The following is an 18,593-nucleotide window of genomic DNA, read 5'->3' as shown; positions in this document are numbered from 1 at the left end:
TAACTTAAAGGCTCTTAATAGCAATAATGTTGAAGGCAGAAGAGGGATATGGAACGGGAGTTGTGTGGTGGGGGTGTGGGGCTGTCCAGGAGGTTAGTAAGGTGTGTGAAGACTGCAGAGGTGGTCTGCAAACAGTGGCTGAAGGGAGAAAAGTGGGTCAGGCTGTTTTTTTGTTTTGTTGTTGTTACTGAAATTGTACAGACTTAAAATTACAGATTATTTTACAGCAGGCCTCTCTGATTTATGAATTCTTTCTGAATCTTGCTCTTGACTTTGGAGCCATTTTTATCAGCAGCTTTTTAGCCTTAATTATTTGTTTTGCTGATTTCTTTACCTCTCTCTGTTGTTTATCATATTTAAAAATGTTACTGAGGGGGCGACTGGGTGGCTTTAGTCAGTTAAGTGTCCAAGTCTTGGTTTTGGCTCAGGCCACGATCTCGGGGTCCTGGGATGGAGCCCACATTGGGCTCTGTGCCGAGTGTGCAGCCTGCTTAGGATTTTCTCCCTCCCTGTCCCTCTGCCTCTCCTGCTCACGCCCCCTCTGTCTCTCAAATAAACAAATAAATCTTTTGTAAAGAAGTTAGTGAGATATAAGTGAGTAAATCCATTTTATGTCTATGATTCTGTGAAGTTTAACAGATTTATCACCATCGGCGTTTGCGTTGCACCAGAACTTCATTTCATTTGGGGTCACTCCCTCCTGCAGCCCTTGACTGTAGCCTCCCCGGTCTCTTTATCACCATAGGCTCATTTGCCTCGTGCAGAAGCTCAGATGGACAGTCATTTAGCTGCGCACCCCGCGTCCACATCTTCGCCGGCCGCGCCGATGAGGTGCATCTGTGTTGTTGCGCTCGTTCCTCTTTGTGGGGGAGCGCTCTGTGGTGTCAGTGCACCATAATTTGTGTTTCTGCTTGTTCTCTTTTCATGTATTTATTTATTTTTGGGGTAGAGAGGTTGCATGAGGTTGGGGGGTTGGACAGAGAGGGAGAGAGGAGGGTCCCAAGCATCCTCCACACCCAGCATGGTGTGTGACATGCAGGTCTGTCTCATGACCCTGGGATCATGACCTGAGCTGAAATCAGGGGTTGGACATTTAATCGACTGAGCCACCCAGGTGCCCTTCTATATTTCACTTTTAAAGTAATCTCTGGGGGCACCTGGGTGGCTCAGTGGGTTAAGCCTCTGCCTTCAGCCCAGGTCATGATCCCAGGGTCCTGGGATCGAGCCCCGCATCGGGCTCTCTGTCTGTCTGCCTCCACCTCTCTCTCTGCCTGCCTCTCTGCCTACTTGGGATCTCTGTCTGTCAAATAAATAAAATCTTAAAAAAAAAAATAAAGTAATCTCTGCACCCAGTGTGGGGCTCAAACTCAAAACTGCAGGTCAGGAGTCACGCGCTCTACTGACTGAGCCAGCCAGGCGTCCCTTCGTTCGCCTTTTGACGGACGTTGGAGCCCTTTCCGGTGTTCGCTGTTGTGAGGGAGGTGGCTCTGAACATTCATTTATGAGAAGTCTTTGGACATAGGGTTTCTGTTTTCCTGGGGAGTGCCTGGGTTTGGGACTGCTGGATCACATGCAGGTGTGAGCTTAACTTCATAAGACACTGGCACACTGTTTTCCAAAGTAGCTGTGCTGCTTTCTGGTCCTGTAGGCAGTCTGTGGGAATTTTAGCTCAGTACCCTCATCAGCGCACAGCGGTGGTAGCTTTTTAATTTTAGCCGTTCTAGTGGTGTGTAGTAGTACTTCATTGTGGTTCTGAGTTGCATTTCCTTGGTAAGATTGTTTATCATCTTTTCATGTGCTTATTGGGTATTCTTGTATCTTTGATAAAGTGTCTATACAAACATTTTGCCCCCCTTTTTTTGTCCATTTCTTTTTTTTTTTTTTAAAGATTTTATTTATTTATTTGGCAGACAGAGATCCCAAGTAGGCAGAGAGGCAGAGAGAGAGAGGAGGAAGCAGGCTCCCTGCTGAGGTGAGAGCCCGATGTGGGGCTTGATCCCAGGACCCTGGGATCATGACCTGAGCCGAAGGCAGAGGCTTTAACCCACTGAGCCACCCAGGCGCCCCTTTTGTCCATTTCCTAAATTGGATACTTTATCTTACTATATTGTAAAAGCTCTTTTTTTTTTTTTTTAAGGATTTATGTATTTATTTGTCAGAGCACATATGGGTATAAACGGGGAGCAGCAGGCAGAGGGAGAAGCAGGCTCCCCACTAAGCAAGGAGCCTGATGGGGGACTCAATCCTAGGACCCTGGGATCATGACCTGAGCCGAAGGCAGAGTTTAACACACTCTGTGAGCTTAACCCACTATGCCGTGCCGTTGTCCCTGGAAGTTCTTTCTGTATTGTGGGTATGATTCTTCTGTCAGATAGCAAGTATTTCTCCCTCTCTGACTTACCGGTGTATTTTCTTAATGGTATCATTCAAAGAGCAGAAATTTTAAAGTTGATGAAGTGTTGTTTATTAGGTTTTTTCTTTTAACAATTTTTCTTTTAAGTAGGTTCCACATCTAGTAAGGAGCCCAGCACAGGGCTTGAACTCATGACCCTGAGATCAAGACCTGCGCTGAGATCAAGAGTTGAATGCTTAACTGATGGAGCCACCCAGCCCCCAATTAATGTTTTTTTTTTTAAAGATTTTATTTATTTATTTGACAGACAGAGATCACAAGTAGGCAGAGAGGCAGGCAGAGAGAGAGGAGGAAGCAGACTCCCCGCAGAGCGGAGAGCCCGATGTAGTACTCGATCCCAGGACCCTGGGATCATGACCTGAGCCGAAGGCAGAGGCTTTAACCCACTGAGCCAGCCAGGCGCCCCCCAATTTATGTTTTCTTATATGTTCTCTGTCCCAAGTCTATAAAGATTTTTTTCCACAGGTTTTCATCTAGAAATTTTAGTTTTAGTTTTTATGGCTAAGGCTGTGTTTGTGTGTGGTGTGAGGTAAGGATTGAGTTTCATTTTATTTATAGATGTGCAGTTTCCAGTACCATGTGTTGGAAAGGATCGTACTTTCCTCACTGAGTTGCTCTGGCACATTTACTGAAAGTCAGTTGGCCACACCCTTGTCGGTCTATTTCTGTGCTTTCTGTTTTGTTCTTTTGAGACACCAGAGCCATCCTGATTAATGTCACATCATCGTGAGTCTCGACATCGGGCGGCACTGGCACTCTGGCTTTGTTCTTCCTTTTTAAAATCGCTTTGCCTATTCGAGGTTTTGTTTTTTTTATTTTCTTAAATTTCCATATACATTTTAGAAATCTGCTAGGATTCGGAGCACTGGGTGGCTCAGTTGGTTAAGTGTCTGCATTTGGCTCAGGTCATGATCCTGGGGTCCCGGGATTGAGTCTGGCGGGGAGCTTGCCCCTCCCTCTGCCTGCTCTGCCTGCAGCTCCCCTGCTCGGGCTTGCTCTCTGGCAAATAAAATCTTAAAAAATAAATAAATAAAGACACAAATAGGTTGACAGTAGAAGGACGTTAAAGGATATAGTGAACGCGAACCGGAAGAAGAGTGTGCCGTGTTCACGTCCGGCAGAGCAGACGTAAGACGGGTTTATCGCCAGATACGATGAGGGTGTTTCAAGGCAAAGAGGCAGTTCGCTGAGAAGACCTGCAACTCTGAATATGCATCTGCATAATAAAGGAAATTCAAAATATGTGAAGCAAATACTTGCAGAATTGAAAGGAGAGAGACATAACTCAGCAGTTAAGAGGTGAGGGTCACAGCCTCCTCTCAGGGTGTCACAGCGAGTAGACGGATCGTGAGTGTGCAGGACACTTGGAAACCTGTCCACCAACTTGAGTTAACTGACCCACCTAACCGCAACAGAAGGAAGCCTTCTCCGGCTCACAGCCACATTCACCAAGACGGACCTTGTCATAGACAAGGTCATCGCCAGCCGACTTGAACCTGTGGGGGTATCTAGCTCACTCCTTATTGCTGTACAGCTTGCAGAAGAAGGGTTTTCTTGTTTTTAAAGGGTTGTTAAGAAAAAGAAAAAGATTGTGCAACAGAAACCCTATGTGGCCTACAAAGCTGAAAATAGAATCCTGCTAAAAAATCTGGTTTATTTCTGTCTTTATAGCTTTTTACAGAAAAAGTTCGTTGACCCCTATGCTAGGCCATAAAACAAATATCAATACATTTGAAAGGAATGAAATAATATAAGCCTGTTATCTGATCACAACAGAAATTATATATAAACAAAAAAGAGATGGGAGTGCCCCTCTGTCTGGTAGATGGGAAGCTGCCTGATTCATGAATCATTTAATAAAACCAACTGGGGGGCCCCTGGGTGGCTCAGTGGGTTAAAGCCTCTGCCTTCAGCTCAGGTCATGATCCCAGCGTCCTGGGATTGAGCCCCGCATCGGGCTTTCTGCTCAGCGGGGAGCCTGCTTCCTCCTCTCTCTCTGCCTGCCTCTTTGCCTACTTGTGATCTCTGTCCAAAAAAAAAAAAAAAAAAGCTGGATCTTAAAAAAAAGATGTTTAGAAAATCCCAAAATAGGGGCATCTGGGTGGCTCAGTCCATTAAGTGTCTGCCTTTGGCTCATGTCATGGTCTCCAGGTCCTGGAATTGAGCCCCGCATCAGGCTCCCTGCTCGCTGGGGAGTCTGCTTCTCCCCCTCTCTCTGCCCTCCCTGATGCTCATTCTCTTCCCCTCCAAATAAAATCTTTTTAAAAAATCTCAAAATAAGTGGAAAATGTTATACTTGAATTGGGTGAAAATGGAAACATGAAAGCTATGGAGTACAGGCAGAGCAGTGCTTGAAGGCAAATTTGTAGCTTTGATGTTCACACTAGAAAAGGGGAAAGGTCTAAAAACCAATGATCTAATAACTTAAGCTGGAGAAAGAAGAGCAAATAAAACCCAAAGTGCAGTAGGAAGGAAATTACAAAGACAGAAGAGGAAATCAATGAAATAGAATATGCACAAATAACAGAGGAAAAAAAAAAAAGCTAAAACTTTGTTCCTCAAAAAGATCAGTAAAATTGATAAACCTTTGAGGCGCCTGGGTGGCTCAGTGGGTTAAGCCTCTGCCTTCAGCTCGGCTCTCTGCTCAGCGGGGAGCCTGATTCCTCCTCTCTCTCTGCCTGCCTCTCTGCCTACCTGTGATATGTCTGTCAAATAAATAAATAAAATCCTTAAAAAAAATTGATAACCCTTTGTTTGCACTGATGAAGAGAAAAGATAGGACAGACACTACTAGTAAGTAAGAGTGAAAGAGCAGTGTCACCGCAGGTCCTGCTTCACATTAGAAGAGTGACGTGCTGATGTTATGAATAGCTTTATGCCGATAATTCAGTCGGTTTTGGTAAAATGGTCAGATTCATTCAGCAGTGTAAATTATCAGTATGAAAACAAGTAGAAATAGAAAATACCTATTAAGGAAATGGAATTCATAAGTTGAAATGTCACCAAAGAAAATTTTAGACCCTTGGCTTTACTGCTGAACTCTACTGAATGTTTTAGGAAGAGGTAATACCAGTGTTAGTTTTTTTTTTAAGATTTTTATTTATTTGACAGACAGAGATCACAAGTAGGCAGAGAGGCAGAAGCAGGCTCCCCGCTGATCAGAGAGCCCGATGCGGGGCTCGATCCCAGGACCCTGAGATCATGACCTGAGCTGAAGGCAGAGGATTAATCCACTGAGCCACCCAGGTGCCCTGGTAGTACCAGTTTTATTAAACTCTGTAAGCGGAGGCAAAGAGTGGACGCCCCAGCATACCTCATGAAAGCAGAGCTAACCGGGACACCAAAGGCGGTGCAGACAGTAGGCCGGGGCTGGTGCCGCTGCCCCTCCCGTCCGCCGATTGATGTTTGCTTGCTTGCTGTTCCGCTTGTTCGACCTTTTGAAAAAATTTTCACCTGTATCTTTATCTTTATTTATTATTTTTTTAAACAGTAGTTATTTATTGGAGGGGGGGAGAAAGGGAGGAGGGGAGGGGCAGAGGGAGAGAGAGAATCTTTTTTTTTTTTTTTTAAAGAATTTATTTGGGAGGGGAACATGCAAGAGCAGGAGGAGGGGCAGAGGGAGAGAGAGACGCCGACTCGCAGCTGAGCAGGGAACGCAGTGTGGGGCTCGATCCCGGGACCCTGGGATCATGACATGAGCCGAAGGCAGAGGCTTAGCCTACTGAGCCCCCCAGGTGCCCCCGTGTCTTTATACTTAATGTAAGCCTCATACTCAGTGCGTGGTTAGTTCTTGCTTTTTATAGTCTGGGCCGTTCTTCTTTAATTACTTGTTGGCGTGGTTGAGTTTGTCAGCTCTCTTGCCATTTTTTCCCATTTGTTGCTTCTTTCTCCTCCTCCTTTTTCTTTTTCTTGTTCATCTGTGTTTGGATTAATCCAGTCCTTTTTTAGGGTCCTGCTAGAAAAACTTGTCCATTTGGTTGATGGGATCCTGTGGTGCACCCAGCCACTTGCCCACTCTGTGGCCGAGAGCAGGACTCAGACGCTACCTCTGGTTGCCCATGGCTTGCAGGTTCTTGTTCGGAAGAGAGCCTTGGCAAGGCGGGAGTCTCCCTCCAGTTCTTGTTTGCCTGCATTGCACGTTATCCGAGCATTTGAGTCGCTCTGCTGGGCACTTAGGAGAGACGGCCATCTTATCCTGAGATTACTGCTGGTAATGTTTTCTGCTTTTCCCAAAGTATGTTGCTACCACCCACAGATACCCATCCACACTCCTCGCAAGAGAAGCAGGAAGATCTTAGGACCCAGAAAGAAACTGAGTGTAGGGTCAGACTGTGGAGTCACCCGCACTGCCAGTCTAGGCCCCACCGACACTGCGTTGCAGGCGCTGGCACTAGCACGGCCCCAGCGCGCTGTTAGCTCAGTTTGGCGAGGTGAGTGGGGTTTAATAAGCAAGACCTTCTGAGCACACGATCCTGTGCGGCTGGGTGAAGGTGGGAAAGTGCGCTCACTGTGTTGGAGGAAAGACAATGTCCTTGTGGCAAGGGTAGGATTGGGGAGACAGCAGGAAATGCCAGAGGGCCTGGTGAGTGCCAGGAGAGCTCTCCCAGCAGGGCTTCTGAAGCTGAGATGGGAGGAACTTGAAGATGTTTGTGTTTTGAAAAAATGACTTTGATGCAGCAAAGGCAAGAGGCTGTGAAGGGACAGGGACAGGGGCTGGCTGGCTGGCCGAGGGGCTCCCCGGCAGCCGGGCTTCCCACATAGACAAGTTGGGGCTCCTGCATTGTGTGGGATCTTTTACTCTTCTGAATAAAAATACTGGAGAAGAGAAATCTCATCTCATGTTAATGGTACGACATTGAAGAGATTTAATAATTTCAAGGTACAGGTTTCACTTTGCTAAGGATATAGGCCTTACAGTTTTCATTTTGTATCAAACAGTGAAAACTTTGCAGCAAACAGCCTAGGCCCTGGGAGCCTGTCCTATGAGACTCACTGAGCAGGACAAACCGTGTGTAGTCCAGGCAAAGACAGCAAGAGCCTGGAGAGGGTGGTGTGCGGGAGAAGCGGGGAGGGGGGTCAAGAGCAGCTTCCAGGGCGCCTGGGGGGCTCAGTGGGTTAAAGCCTCTGCCTTCAGCTCAGGTCACGATCCCAGGGTCCTGGGATCGAGCCCCGCATCAGGCTCTCTGCTCCGCAGGGAGCCTGCTTCCCCTCCTCTCTCTCTGCCTGCTGCTCTGCCTACTTGTGATCTCTGTCCGTCAAATAAATAAATAAAATCTTAAAAAAAAAAAAAGGGGCGGCTTCTAGGGGGGTGTGCACGTGAGGGTGCTTGTGGCACAAGGATAAGCCTGCGTCATTTGGCAAGATGGGGATGGTGAAAGGAGGGGCCCGGCTGGGGGTTGGCAGAGTTGCTGAAGGCCAGACAAGCAAAGTGAGCCATCAGGAGATTGACTTGCTAAGGTTTCATGTTCTTTTATGAGATGGTCAGTCAGGTGTGGGCAGAGCGTAGACAAAGGGGAGGCTCAGGAAAACAGTTTGTTACAGGTACAGTCCTAGAGACAGGAGGTGTGGGCCTCACGCAGGGCCACATGGGGAAGTCCCAGGGGTGTCAGGAGGCAGAAGACGGGGTGGGGGAACACTTAAGCCACGAGCTTTATTGGGGTTTCCATGGGAAAGACAAGGCAGGGCAGGATGGGCAGCTTAGGGCACCCTAATTTGAATAATTTTGGTGGACTCTAAGCTATGTGGGTGGTCCCTAGTTGCCTAGCCCCTGGCCCTGGGATGATAAAGGGAGAGGAAGATGGTTTCCTGGGATGTGTGGGCCCAGAGAAGAGTAGTTGCTCTGGACAGATTAGTTTGCAGATCATAGTAATTCTCTGGCCCGGCCCTTTGCCATCGTTGATGATTGGCTGGTTCTGGGAGGGACGGTCTGTCCCTAGATGAAGAGGCTTCTTAATTAAGATGTCAGACATGGTCTACAGACAATGTATGCGATTCAGAGACGTCTGGGGAGAGAGGCCTAGTGGTCACTCGGGCAGGGGTTGGACCCTGAGAGGGCAGGTGGTCGTAGAGCTGTTACATTTCTTGGGTTGGAGATGCATCCCCAAGGCTGAAACCTGGGAGACTGGCGATGTGTTGGCCTCGGGGACCCGAGGAGGAGGTGAGAGCACTGAAGGTGGGTCGGCCGGAGGGCACCAAGAGAAGCCGCAGGGCCTGTGCTGTAGAGGGTCTGGCAAGTCCTTGTGAGCTCTGGAGCCAGACCTGGAGAGACCTGTTGAGGCAGTTCCTGGGGAGAGCACCGTCGAGCACTTGTGTCGGGGATGGACTTGTTGGACTTCGCTGTAGACTTGCCGAGGGTGAATTCACACGACGTGAGAGAAGTGACCCCTTCTGTCTTCACTTGCAGCTTCGTGGCCGTCACCATGTTCTGGAAGTTTGACTTGAACACCACGTCCCACGTCGACAAGCTGTTGGACAGGGAGGATGTGACGCTGCGGGAGCTGATGGACGAGGATGACGTCCTGCAGGAGTGCAAGGCTCAGAACCAGAAGCTGCTGGGCTTCCTGTGCCGGCAGCACTGCATGGAGGAGCTGGTGAGCCTCATCACACGGGACCCGCCGCTGGACATGGAGGAGAAGGTCCGCTTCAAGTATGTACTGAGGCTGTGGCCGGGCCGGAGCTGGGCGGGGCTGCGGGGAGGCGGTGGGCGGCGCTGGAGGACGGCCGGAGCCAGGGCTTCTGACGAAGAGCCCCCTGTAAACATTTACCCCGACCGAGAAGTAAGGAGGCCACTCCCCGGGGGGGCTTGTTTTTGTGAGGGTTAAGATTTGGCATCTCTGTGTATGTGATTTCTCATCCTGAGCTCTGGTGAGTGACTCTGTGTGTCGCAGTGTTCTGGGTGAAAATGTGCTGAGAGCAGACTGACCCCAGGACGGAGGCGGATAGACTGAGGCAGATGAGCTGCACCCCAGCGGGAAGCAGGTCCCAGGCTGCTGAATGGCCTACTAGGGGGGATGGGCGGCACGTGACCTCTTGACTGTGGGAAGTGCCCCACTGTGGGGTCTTGGGGTCAGAGGAAAGAGGCCATGTCGTTAGTGGTACTGACCATTCTCAAAGTTTTCCCTAAAATGTTCCATTCAGCAATTGGCTAGGGTGTTAGGACATGACAGAAGGGAGGTGGTGGTGTGGTTAAGGACTTGGGATGAGAACAGCGGAGTAGGAATGAGGGGGACAGGGCCGAGCAGCAGTACCTGGAACTAGTGACACAGGAATGGGGGCAGACAGGGTAGCCCGCGGGTGCCCCTGTGTCCACGGAGCGTCACACACTGTGCGTTGGTAAAGTCTTAGAACAGGGTTGGCTGACTGGCCCACAGATCAGATCCTGTCTTCGTGTGGCCTGCAGGCTAAGAATAGTTTTACATTTTTTTAAAAGATTTTATTTCTTTATTTGACAGAGACACAGCGAGAGAGGGAATACAAGCAAGGGGAGTGGGAGAAGGAGGAAGCAGGCTTCCCACTGAGCAGGGAGCCCGATGCAGGGCTCGATCCCAGGACCCTGTTATCATGACCTGAGCCAAAGGCAGACACCCAACGACTGAGCCACCCAGGGGCCCCTAGTTTTAAATTTTTAAGTGGTTGAAAAAAATCAAAGGAGTAATACTTTGTTACACATGAAATTGATATCATATCCACATTTCAATTGTCCATGAAGAAAGTCTTGTTGAAGGGCATCTGGGGGGCTCAGTCATCAAGTGTCTGCCTTTGGCTCAGGTCATGATCTCAGGGTCCTGGGATCGAGCCCCACATCAGGCTCCCTGCTCTGCGGGAGCCTGCTTTTCCCTCTCCCTCTGCTGCTCCCTGCTTGTGTGCCCTCTCTCTCTCTCCCCCTTTCTCTCTGTCAAATAAATAAATAAATAAATAAAATCTTAGGAAAGAAAAAAGGAAAAAAGAAAGTCTTGTTGGAAGGCAGCCACACTCAGCCTTTGGTGACTACAAGGGCAGAGCTAACAGTGACGACACAGACTATCTAAAACATTTACTCTGTGGACCTTTGCAGAAGTCTTTGTTGACCGTTCTCTTTGAGGGAAGAGAGCGCCAGAGAGGGCAACGAGAAGTGCCTGATGCAGGGATACTCGATTTAGGGCAGTCATTCCTGGCCTCTGACGGGGGGGATCCATGTCCTTGCTGGCAGAGGAGAGCCCTAGACGGAGGCGGGAGCGTGTTTGTAGAGGAGCCTGTGGGTGTGGGGGCATGCTGGCCATCTGCAAAGTCAGATGGAAGCCGCGGTGCACGGGACACGCCTGGTCAAGTGCCCCTCAGGATCACTGTGGATGGCCCTCATCCCTTTTACCCTCTCACCCCAAACATGTCCTGTTTGGTGTTAAGTTATGTGGTCTCCCTGCAGAGAGGGCATTGGTTAGCAGGACGGAGAGCTGGGGTGTGGGCAGTGTGTTCTGGATCAGGGCAGAAGGGTCCCAGAGTGGCATCAGTGAGCCAGGAGACGTTCATGTTCATCGTCACAGAGTTTGGGGAAAATGAGTAGTGGGTGGGTATGGAGCCAAGCGAACAAGGCAGTGAGGGAACTGTACCCTGGGGGGACTCACGTAAGTAAGCAGATGTAAGTAGAGTGAACATGTCAGCTCCGCTGTTGAACGGAGCCTCCGTGTCCATACAAGGTCAGCATAAGCCCTGTGTTTAACCAAGAATTGTGCTGTGATTTATAGAGTGAGGGTGAGGGGCGGGCAACAGGAGAGCTCTGGCTTCACCTTGCATTGTAGGAGGTCGGTATTCACATTGGAAGGTGACAAGTGACGACCTATGTCTCTATTTTATTTAGAAACCTAGAGGCCGACCACAGAGCTGAGGACAGGCGTGGGGTGCGCAGGGACACAGGGCGGGAGGCTGCCCTTCCCCAGCCCGTGGAACTGAGTTTGAAAGGGCGTCTGTAGCCCAAATCGAAAATTAAGATTTTTAATTTTAAAATCAATTTGAAGATTCCTTTTTTTTTTTTTTAAGATTTTATTTATTTATTTGACAGAGAGAGATCACAAGTAGATGGAGAGGCAGGCAGAGAGAGAGAGAGAGAGGGAAGCAGGCTTCTCGCTGAGCAGAGAGCCCAACGCGGGACTCGATCCCAGGACCCTGAGATCATGACCTGAGCCGAAGGCAGCGGCTTAACCCACTGAGCCACCCGGGCGCCCTGAAGATTCCTTTTTGAGTAAAGGAGTAGGACGGACGGATAGATGGTGAGGAGGCAAGAATGAAGTAGAGTGAGTGGGTCTGGCCACACCCTTGCCTCCCGGGAGCTGCTGGCCTGCTTTTCCACCCCAGGCGACTGCCCACCTCCGTCGGCCTGGCCGTCATGCCTCTGGGCGGCGGGTCTGAGCACTGTAACTGGTCGCTTCCCCCGCCTGACTACAGGCTGGCTTATGCGGAGACCCCTTTCCCGATAGTGGGGCATGCGCCGGAGCCATGCCTGTTCCAGAGAAGCTGCCCGTGGGTGGTGTGAGGTCAGGGAGCAGCCATTGTCCCTGCGGAAAGCCCGAGGCTGCTGCAGGTTGGTGAGGGCTCTGTGCGGCAGCCCTGGGCTGAGAAGCGGTCTCCCTGGTCCAGCCTGAGAGCCACGAGGAGGTGCTGGTCTTTTTCTGGAGGCTCCCGTCCAGTTTGCCTGTTGAGTTCCTAGCCTTTTAAGGAACAGGAAGTCAGCAGACCTACCCCAGGACGGTGCTGCCGTTACTTGCAAGGTGCTGTGGGAGGCGTGTTCTGTGGCTCTGGGCTGTGGGCTTCTGGGATCCAGACCGCAGGGTTAGAAGTGCTCACCTGTCAGGAAATGGGGCTGCAGCAGGGAGCCCTGCAAAAAGGACGCCCTCCAGAAGACCCACCCTACAAGAAGGAGGGCGGAGCCCGGTCGCCTGATGAGCCCCCGGGGGGCAGCACTTCTTGGCACAGAGGGAGGTGTCTGAAGGGGCAAGAGGGTTCCCTCCATCCTCACTCTGATAAGCCAGGGCCCACCTTCCATGTTCCAGGAGCTCGTTGCCGTCATCTTTGGCTTCCTTCCTGCGGGGAGTTGTCTCTAGTCGGTTCTGGAGGAGGAGGACCGTGGGAGGTCCGACTGCGCACCCACTCCCCCTGGTGTAGACCCTGCACGGACAGCCCTGGGTGTGCTTTGGACGCCGCTGTGGTGGGCTCCGCTTCCTGGCCTCGTCGCGGACGTGCCAGATGCAACAGGGCTCCCAGGCTTTGTCTCCTCCAGGGGCACTTGGGCCCTTGTGTGGTTCCATCGTCCTGTGAGATCACCCCCGGGGTCCGGACAGGGCAGTTCCAACCAGACAGGTTTTAGAGTGAAGTGTCAGCCGTCAGCACCGAGACGCTGCGTCCGGGCTTCTGGTCACTGATGGTGTCAGTACCCCTGGGCCCTTTCAGCCCTTTCAGCCTGTCAGTCGTGGCCTTCCCCACAGGGAAGCTTCCCGTGTTGTTTCTTTGATAACCTTGTCCCCGCCGATTTGCCCTCTGTTTTCTCTCCCTGGGACTTGTCGTCGGGTGTTAGACCCCCTGAATTAGGGCTTTCCTCTTCTTTTCGCTCTTGATGTCTTGTCTTTGCCTTTTTGTCTACGTCCGAGAGGCTTCTTCACGTGCTGTCTTCCTGTCCGGCTGATTTGTGAGCTTTCCATCGTGTTTCTGATTGAGGGGGTCTTTCTTATCGTCAGCCCTTTTAACTCCAAGCCTCCATTTCCTGCTCGGGGCCACTCTGTGTTGGGGCAGAGCGTTTCCGGGAGTTTCCGTCTGTTCCCCACACTCGCCTCCACTGCCCAGCAGGTCTCGCGTCTCCTGGCATCTGTGAGTTCGGTCAGCCCTTGGCGCCTTCTGGCAGAGAGGCGCCGGCGCCGGTGTGGGGTCTGATGGGGCCTGCTCGCCACACGTGCATGTGGGCGACAGGTGGCCCACTGCTTGGGTAGGCTGTGCCTGGTTGACTTTGCTCTGTCCCACGGTTTCTCCGGAAAGTAATCCTCCCCGCTCCTAGCTGCGGGGTGAGGACCTGACAGCAGCCTGTCAGGAAGCTTTTGTTGTTGTGTTCGTTTTTTGTTTTGTTTTTGCTTTTTACCAGGCCCCTTGTTTCTGGCCAGCGCGTCGTCAGTCCCTCAGCTGTGCCTGATGTCTCCGAGTCAGGAGCTGCTCCGGCCCATCTTTTCCAGGGGGTAACTTTTGAGTCCTGAGTACCAGCAAGGGACGGGCAGGAAGCCTGCTGCTCTTCCCACCTGCGCCTTCCCACCTGCCCGGTTAGCCGCTGCCTCTGTGGCCAGGTCTCTAGCGGGCGCTCCCAGCGGGCGCTCCCTCCGGCCGCCTGACTCGAACTTCCCTGGCGCACCCTGCCATCCTCTGGGCCTTGCCAGCGGTCACTTCCCCTTTCCTTTGCTTTTTTTTCTTTCCTTTTCCTTCCTTTCTTTTTTAAAGATTTTATTTATTTATTTGACAGGCAGAGAAAGAACACCAGTGGGCAGAGTGGCAGGCAGAGGGAGAGGAGGAAGCAGGCTCCTTGCTGGGTAGGAAGCCCGATGTGGGACTCAGTCCCGGGACCCTGGGACCATGACCTGAGCCGAAGGCAGAGGCTTAACCCGCTGAGCCACCCAGGCGCCCCTACCTGTTTTTTTTAAGAATAATTATAAAAGACCAATAAAGAAAACCTCAGTCCCTGTACCTAGATAGAGCCTTTGAGGGTCAGTTCCTTATAGCTTGTCTTGCCACATGTGTGCACATTTGCTTGTGTGTGGAAACCAGGTTGGGGCCTTTCCCCGTGCTCTGGAAACATTTCTGAAGGAATAGTCCGTGCTTTCCTCTGGGCCTTGGCTCTTTTGTAGCATCGGTACATCTTCTCTTGGTGTTTGGAGTCTGGTGGACACCTGGGTGCCTGTGTGATGTAGGGTCTAGCTCTGGCTTTCAGGGTCGCCGTGGCCCGGCCCTCCTGCCCTGGCAGCTGTGTCTTCCTCCATGCGGGTTTCATAGTGTACGTTGCGGTGCTGAGGTGGCCGTGTGATCCTGGTAGCCAGCCCGTGAGGTGGGTGGGCCTGGGTTACGCCTCTCGCCCCCCGCTCGTGGCCTGGGCCCACATGTGGAACCAGGCCAGCTCTGTGTGAGCGCAGCAGGCCTCTCATGCCCAGCCTGCCCGCATGGCACGGTCGCTGCGAGCTCTAGAAGGTGCTTTGTGTTCTCTGGGCTGATGAGAAACACCTGTCCCATAGTCAGACCTAGATTTCTCGGTTTCCTCCCCTTCCACATGAGTTGGCTGCCGTGCTCTGCTGCTTCCTCTGGAGTCTCTCCAACCCTGACCTCCGTAGCCAGTCCACAGTGACCAGCATGGTTTAGGCCTATGTGAGGACCTATGTTGGTGGCTGCCAGGAGCCGGAGGGTCATGGGGGCTGACCTTGACCCTGGGCTTGCTGTTTTATGCACAACCTTGTGGGGTGGCTGGGCACTTGCATCTCCATGTTCAGATGGGAAAGCCCAGATGCAGAGAGGTCAGGTCACGTGCCTGAAGCTGCAGAGCGTGTCCCGTGGACTAGCAGGCATTCTCCAGGGCCGTCAGCCCCACTGGGACAGTCCACACTCCTGCTTGGGCCCCAGTCGCCCTTACCTGCATTCCCAGGTATACCTGGATATGGCACCAGGCATTATTATTATTATTTAAGATTTATTTATTTATTTTAGAGAGCAAGAGAGAGAGAGCGCAGGGGGAGGGGTAGAGGGAGAAGAAGAGGGAGAGAATCTCCAGCAGACCACCTGCTGAGCACAGAGTCCACTGCGGGGCTCGATCCCAGGACCCTGAGATCATGACCTGAGCCAAAGCCAAGAGTCGGACGGACGCCCAACCGACGGAGCCCCCCAGGTGCCCTGGCACGAGGCTTTGCTAATGGCCCTGCTGTTGCGGGCTCTGCCCTGGGCACAGCAGCTTGCCGGGTAGCTGTGCCTGTCCCGGGGCGGTGGCAGTGACGCTGTTTCTGTCAGCTGTTAAGGCAGGGAGCAGAGGGTGTCATGGGGTTCCGTGTGGTGGGGTCAAGATTACTTTGTATCTGAGGGGCGCCTGGGTGGCTCAGTGGGTTGAGCCTCTGCCTTCAGCTCAGGTCATGGTCCCAGGGTCCTGGGATCGAGTCCTGCATTGGGCTCCTCACTCAGTGGGGAGCCTGCTTCCCCCTCTCCTTCTGCCTGCCGCTCTGCCTCCTTGTGATCTCTCTGTCTCTCAAGTAGATAAATAAATAAATATACCTTTAAAAAAAAAAAGACTATTTTGTATCTGGTCATTTTACGTGTCCTGGTATCGATGGTTTGCCCACGTGATGCCTCGTGACTGGCCCTGCATCGTTCGCTGCTGACGCGGGAGTCCTTTAGCCCAGGGACAAGCTGGGGTCTGTGCTGCTGGTGTGTAGGGGCGGGGAGGGCGAGGAGAGGGAGGGTGCATGTCACGGACCTGGCGTCACTAGCTGTGTTGTCACAGGAGGGAAGAGACCTGGCCTGTGGGTGTGAGGACAGAGGTCTTGAGAGAGGAGGTACCAAAAGATTAACGCGCGTTATTTAGAGAATGCGGTTGAGTCAGGAAATAGGAGCTATCACGGTGTAGGGTATGAGGAGGGGAAAATGTGTGTTAAACGTGGAGCTTGTTGTAGTCAAAAATGCCCATTGGTCACAGGATACTCATATTTTTACTCATTCCAAGGTCTGACCCATGGACCTGCTTCCTGAGAGGCTGGTCATTTAAGCAGCTTCCTGAGAGCTGAAGAAGTCTAATTTCACCTCCAGTTGCTTGTGTTGTGCCCTCTTAGGTACCCAAACACAGCCTGCGAGCTGCTGACGTGTGACGTGCCGCAGATCAACGACAGACTAGGAGGGGATGAGACTCTGCTGAACCTTCTGTACGATTTCTTGGACCACGAGCCGCCTCTCAATCCTCTGCTCGCCAGTTTTTTCAGCAAGACCATCGGTAATCTCATTGCACGAAAAACTGAACAGGTAAATAAGCTGCCAGGCCCACGTGGCTCAGGGTGGCTGGCGTGGCCGGTGCTGGCGCGGCTGGCTGTCGGCTGTCACGGTGCGACCCACATCTTCAGGGCTCGGAGAGCACTGTTTCTCACTCTTCCGTGGGGCACAGGTGGGGCAGGGTGCGCAGCTGCTGTGTGAGTTGGAATTTGGTAAGGAAAGTGGCTTCTGCTGGTGGCTTAGGAAGAAGCAGCTCTTCCTGCCACCTGAGAGCTGCCCAGGACACGAAACCGGGCTGGCTGGCTCCGCCCCGACCGGGCAGAGGCGTGAGGAATAGGGGGCAGGCCCGTGTCATGACAGGTTCTGAGGGTGTCCACCTTCTGAGATCTGCTGCTCTGTGGGGCAGCAGTATTTGTGTCTAGACACGTATGTTTCAGAGCAGATAAAGCTTATAGCGTCAGGCTTCTGTGAAAAGAGTGAACTCGTTTCGTTAGCTGGAGCACAGCCTTGGAGTCCGTTCGTGCTTCCGCACCACCCACGCTGTGGACACGCAGAGACAGGGCGTGTCGGAGCGGGGCCTCAGGCCTGCCACCAGCCCCAGCAGCCAGGCCTCGTGAGTCTTTCACCTTTATCCCTTCCCACCATCCCCAGTGCGTTATTTCAGGACAAATACCAGATGTTGTAAGAGTTTATTGTTCACGTTACCGTGTATACCTCTAAGATACAAGGACTTTTAAAAATTCTTTTTTTTTAAAGATGTTATTTAGAGCACAAGTAGGCAAAGTGGCAGGCAGAGGCAGAGAGAGAAGGAGGCTCCCTTCCACTGGGCAAAGAGCCCGATGCGGGACTCGATCCCAGGACCCTGGGATCATGACCTGAGCCGAAGGCAGCGGCTTACCCATCTGAGCCACCCAGGCGCCCCTAAAAATTCTTTTAATTATAACTCTAGGAGGGGACAAGACTGTTGGGCAGATTGCATTATCACACCCCCAAAATATTCATCATTTACGTGTTCAGTATTGTGAAATACCCGCTGAGGGCACAGAGCACTGTTGCATGTGTGGAGAGTTGTGGAGACGAGGAGCCTCCAGGCAGAAGAAATTTCCCTTGAAGAAATTCTTGGCATGTTGGAAATGTTCAGTGGAACATACGTTTCCCAGAATCCTGAATCTTAGCTTCGTCTGGGGCCTCAGAGGACTGTCTCACCTCAGATACTTCTCTGACCCAGTCAGGGAGTAAATGAAGAATAGAGGGGATGCGGTGCTGAAAGAGGGTGCTCGTGGCGGCGCCAGCTCCAGGACACGACAGTGCATCCTCGCACACCAGTGATGGGTGTGGAGGGCAAGTGTTGCGGTCGGTATGGCTGTGGGCAGTGGGGGTCAGTGTGGCTGTGGGCAGTGCTAGAATTTCTAAAAAGCTTTGTTTCTGGCCCATGCCTGGTTCATAATCGCCTGTAGCCTGACCATATTTCTCTGCTACTTTGAGATGTTTGCTCTGTCTTACTGCTTTGTAAATATTCCCATCTTCTTCCCTTGCCAAGTGCATCAAAAAATATGAAATGCACTCTTTAAAAATATTTCTTCTGTTGGCAAAGATGTGACATACTTATATGAATTTCAGACAAGGTAGAAATACACGGACAGTCTCTTGTGTACTCCTGAGGCAGCCGCTGTGGACTGTTCAGTTCCTGTCTCTCCCCAGTTCTTCTCCTGAAAGAGACACTGATATATACTCACTATTTACTTTCACGTGATGGTATCGTACTCTGAATACTGCAGATTGTTTTTTTTTTTCACTTAGAAATGGATTTGGTATGTCTTTTCCTGTATAGCTCCCACGTCCTTTCCAGCAGACGCAGTGGCCGTGTTACTGCCGTACCAGAGTTTTGGAACAGTAAGCGTGCAGCTGCCTTGTTTCTAGGGGCTGCTGGGACAGGGCCACAGTGTTTGATGCAACGTTTCCACAGAGACATGGGCTGCAGTGAACAGGCGTACTGCATTTTCTTAACTCTTCATTTCAGACCATTTTGTACATTTATAGAGAAAACAGTTTATGAACCCCTGTGTTTCTGTCACACAACTTCAACAATCATGTGTTTCTGACCAGTTTTATTGTTCTACAGCACCTATTTCCAAACCCCATCCCAAATTATTTGGAAGCAAATCTCAGATATTGTATCATTTTATATGTAGATATTCCCATATGTGTTTCTTTTTTC

At 51.3% G+C, this 18,593-nt stretch overlaps 1 protein-coding gene across 7 annotated transcripts in view; it reads left to right on the top strand.

Moving 5' to 3' along the window:
- Positions 1-18,593, top strand: part of LOC111157448 (protein phosphatase 6 regulatory subunit 2) — a 67,244-nt gene that overhangs the window by 20,316 nt on the left and 28,335 nt on the right. For all 7 annotated transcript variants that reach the window (XM_022518857.1, XM_022518856.1, XM_022518855.1 and 4 more), the window contains exons 3-4: positions 8,817-9,059; positions 16,222-16,408. In XM_022518857.1, coding sequence (XP_022374565.1) covers positions 8,833-9,059; positions 16,222-16,408 — 414 coding nt within the window. In that variant the 5' untranslated portion in view covers positions 8,817-8,832. The remainder of the gene's footprint in view (positions 1-8,816; positions 9,060-16,221; positions 16,409-18,593) is intronic.

Source organism: Enhydra lutris, unplaced genomic scaffold, assembly GCF_002288905.1.
Source record: "Enhydra lutris kenyoni isolate GAN:26980312 unplaced genomic scaffold, ASM228890v2 scaffoldscaffold55, whole genome shotgun sequence".
Lineage (NCBI taxonomy): Eukaryota > Metazoa > Chordata > Mammalia > Carnivora > Mustelidae > Enhydra > Enhydra lutris.
Note: the sequence above shows the minus strand (reverse complement) of the source record. Positions and strands in the feature narration are given on the sequence as shown.